At 60.5% G+C, this 1,167-nt stretch overlaps 1 protein-coding gene across 3 annotated transcripts in view; it reads right to left on the bottom strand.

The window, feature by feature from the left end:
- The window catches only part of ZFPM2 (zinc finger protein, FOG family member 2), a 320,089-nt gene extending 319,172 nt beyond the window's left edge, over window positions 1-917 (bottom strand). For all 3 annotated transcript variants that reach the window (XM_075023800.1, XM_075023802.1, XM_075023803.1), the window contains exon 1: window positions 448-917. In XM_075023800.1, coding sequence (XP_074879901.1) covers window positions 448-487 — 40 coding nt within the window. In that variant the 5' untranslated portion in view covers window positions 488-917. The remainder of the gene's footprint in view (window positions 1-447) is intronic.
- Window positions 918-1,167: the final 250 nt, after the last annotated feature.

Raw genomic sequence — 1,167 nt, 5'->3', positions numbered from 1 at the left:
CACTTTCTGCGATCCTCTGGTACTTACTGCAGCCCAGGCTCGGCATGGGTCTGTTCACACGCGTTAGACGCAAAAGTTGCTCAGTGGTACGGTGTTCGCAAGCTGTTTTATGCTGCTCTCCCGGCGCCACTTCAACTCGAAAAAACGTAAGTGATCCCACTCCGAAAGTCGGAGGAATAGTTTGAAGAGACTACGGGGAGGCAGCAGGAGCTCCAAAGGAGCAAAAAACGAGACAGTGAGGAGCCTGCTCACCCCGCATCAGAGCAGCTCCTGGCTTTCGCTCTTGTCCCCTTCCTCTCTCCCCATCCTCAGCCTCTCTTGCAAAGTTTCATCATTCGGTCCGTACTCTGGACCCCCCTATTGCGCCCCACAGCCACCTCTCTCGCGTCTCCCAAGAACGAGATAAATAAAAGTCTGTTAAGAGGGAGCCCCCCTCAGGAAACTTACGTTTGATCTGCCTGGGTTTGCTCTGTTTCCTTCGGGACATGCTGCTCGGCTGCTGCTCCTGCCTTGCTCCAGGTACAGGAGTGGAGCTGGGAGGGGACGGGGGTGGAGGGAGGGTGACAGATCAATAAAGGGGATTCATTGAGGAGTCGGTGGCCGCCGTGAGATGCAAAGTCAAATGACAGAAAAACAGGGAGAGGGAAAGAGTGTGTGCGTGTGTGACGGAGGAAGAGGGGAAGAGGAACGGAGATCAGGGTGGGTGAGACGGAGAGCGAGAATGAGGAGAGACAGAAGCAGAAAGAACGGGGGGAGGGAGCAGGGGAAGGAGCGAGGGAGGGAGGGAGGGAGGGAGAGAGGAGGAAGGAAGGGAGGGAGAGAGAGAGGGAGGGAGGGGAGAGCTTGGCTCCTCGCTCTCTCTCTCCCTCTCTCGCCCGCTCTCTGCCGTTGCCGTGCCGCCTCCGCTCCCCGCGCCGTGCTCCGCTCCGACTGACAGGCGGCGGGAGGTGCCGGCGAGGGAGGGGGCGAGGGAGGGGCTTTCCGGGACGGGGGGGGGGGGGGGGGCGGAAAGAGGGGGGCGTTTGTCCGTCAGGCTTGACGGGCAGTGGCTGCTACCAGAGACAAGTCCGCATGCAAATCGCCTCCTGCCTGTGGGGTACGGGGTGCCGAGGCGGGAGGCTTCAATTGTCCCGGCTCTGTCAGGGCTTCTGGTGGCGGAGAGAGCTG

Source organism: Buteo buteo, chromosome 3, assembly GCF_964188355.1.
Source record: "Buteo buteo chromosome 3, bButBut1.hap1.1, whole genome shotgun sequence".
Taxonomy (NCBI): Eukaryota; Metazoa; Chordata; class Aves; order Accipitriformes; family Accipitridae; genus Buteo; species Buteo buteo.
The sequence above is the reverse complement of the archived record's forward strand: the minus strand, read 5'-3'. Positions and strand labels throughout refer to the sequence as shown.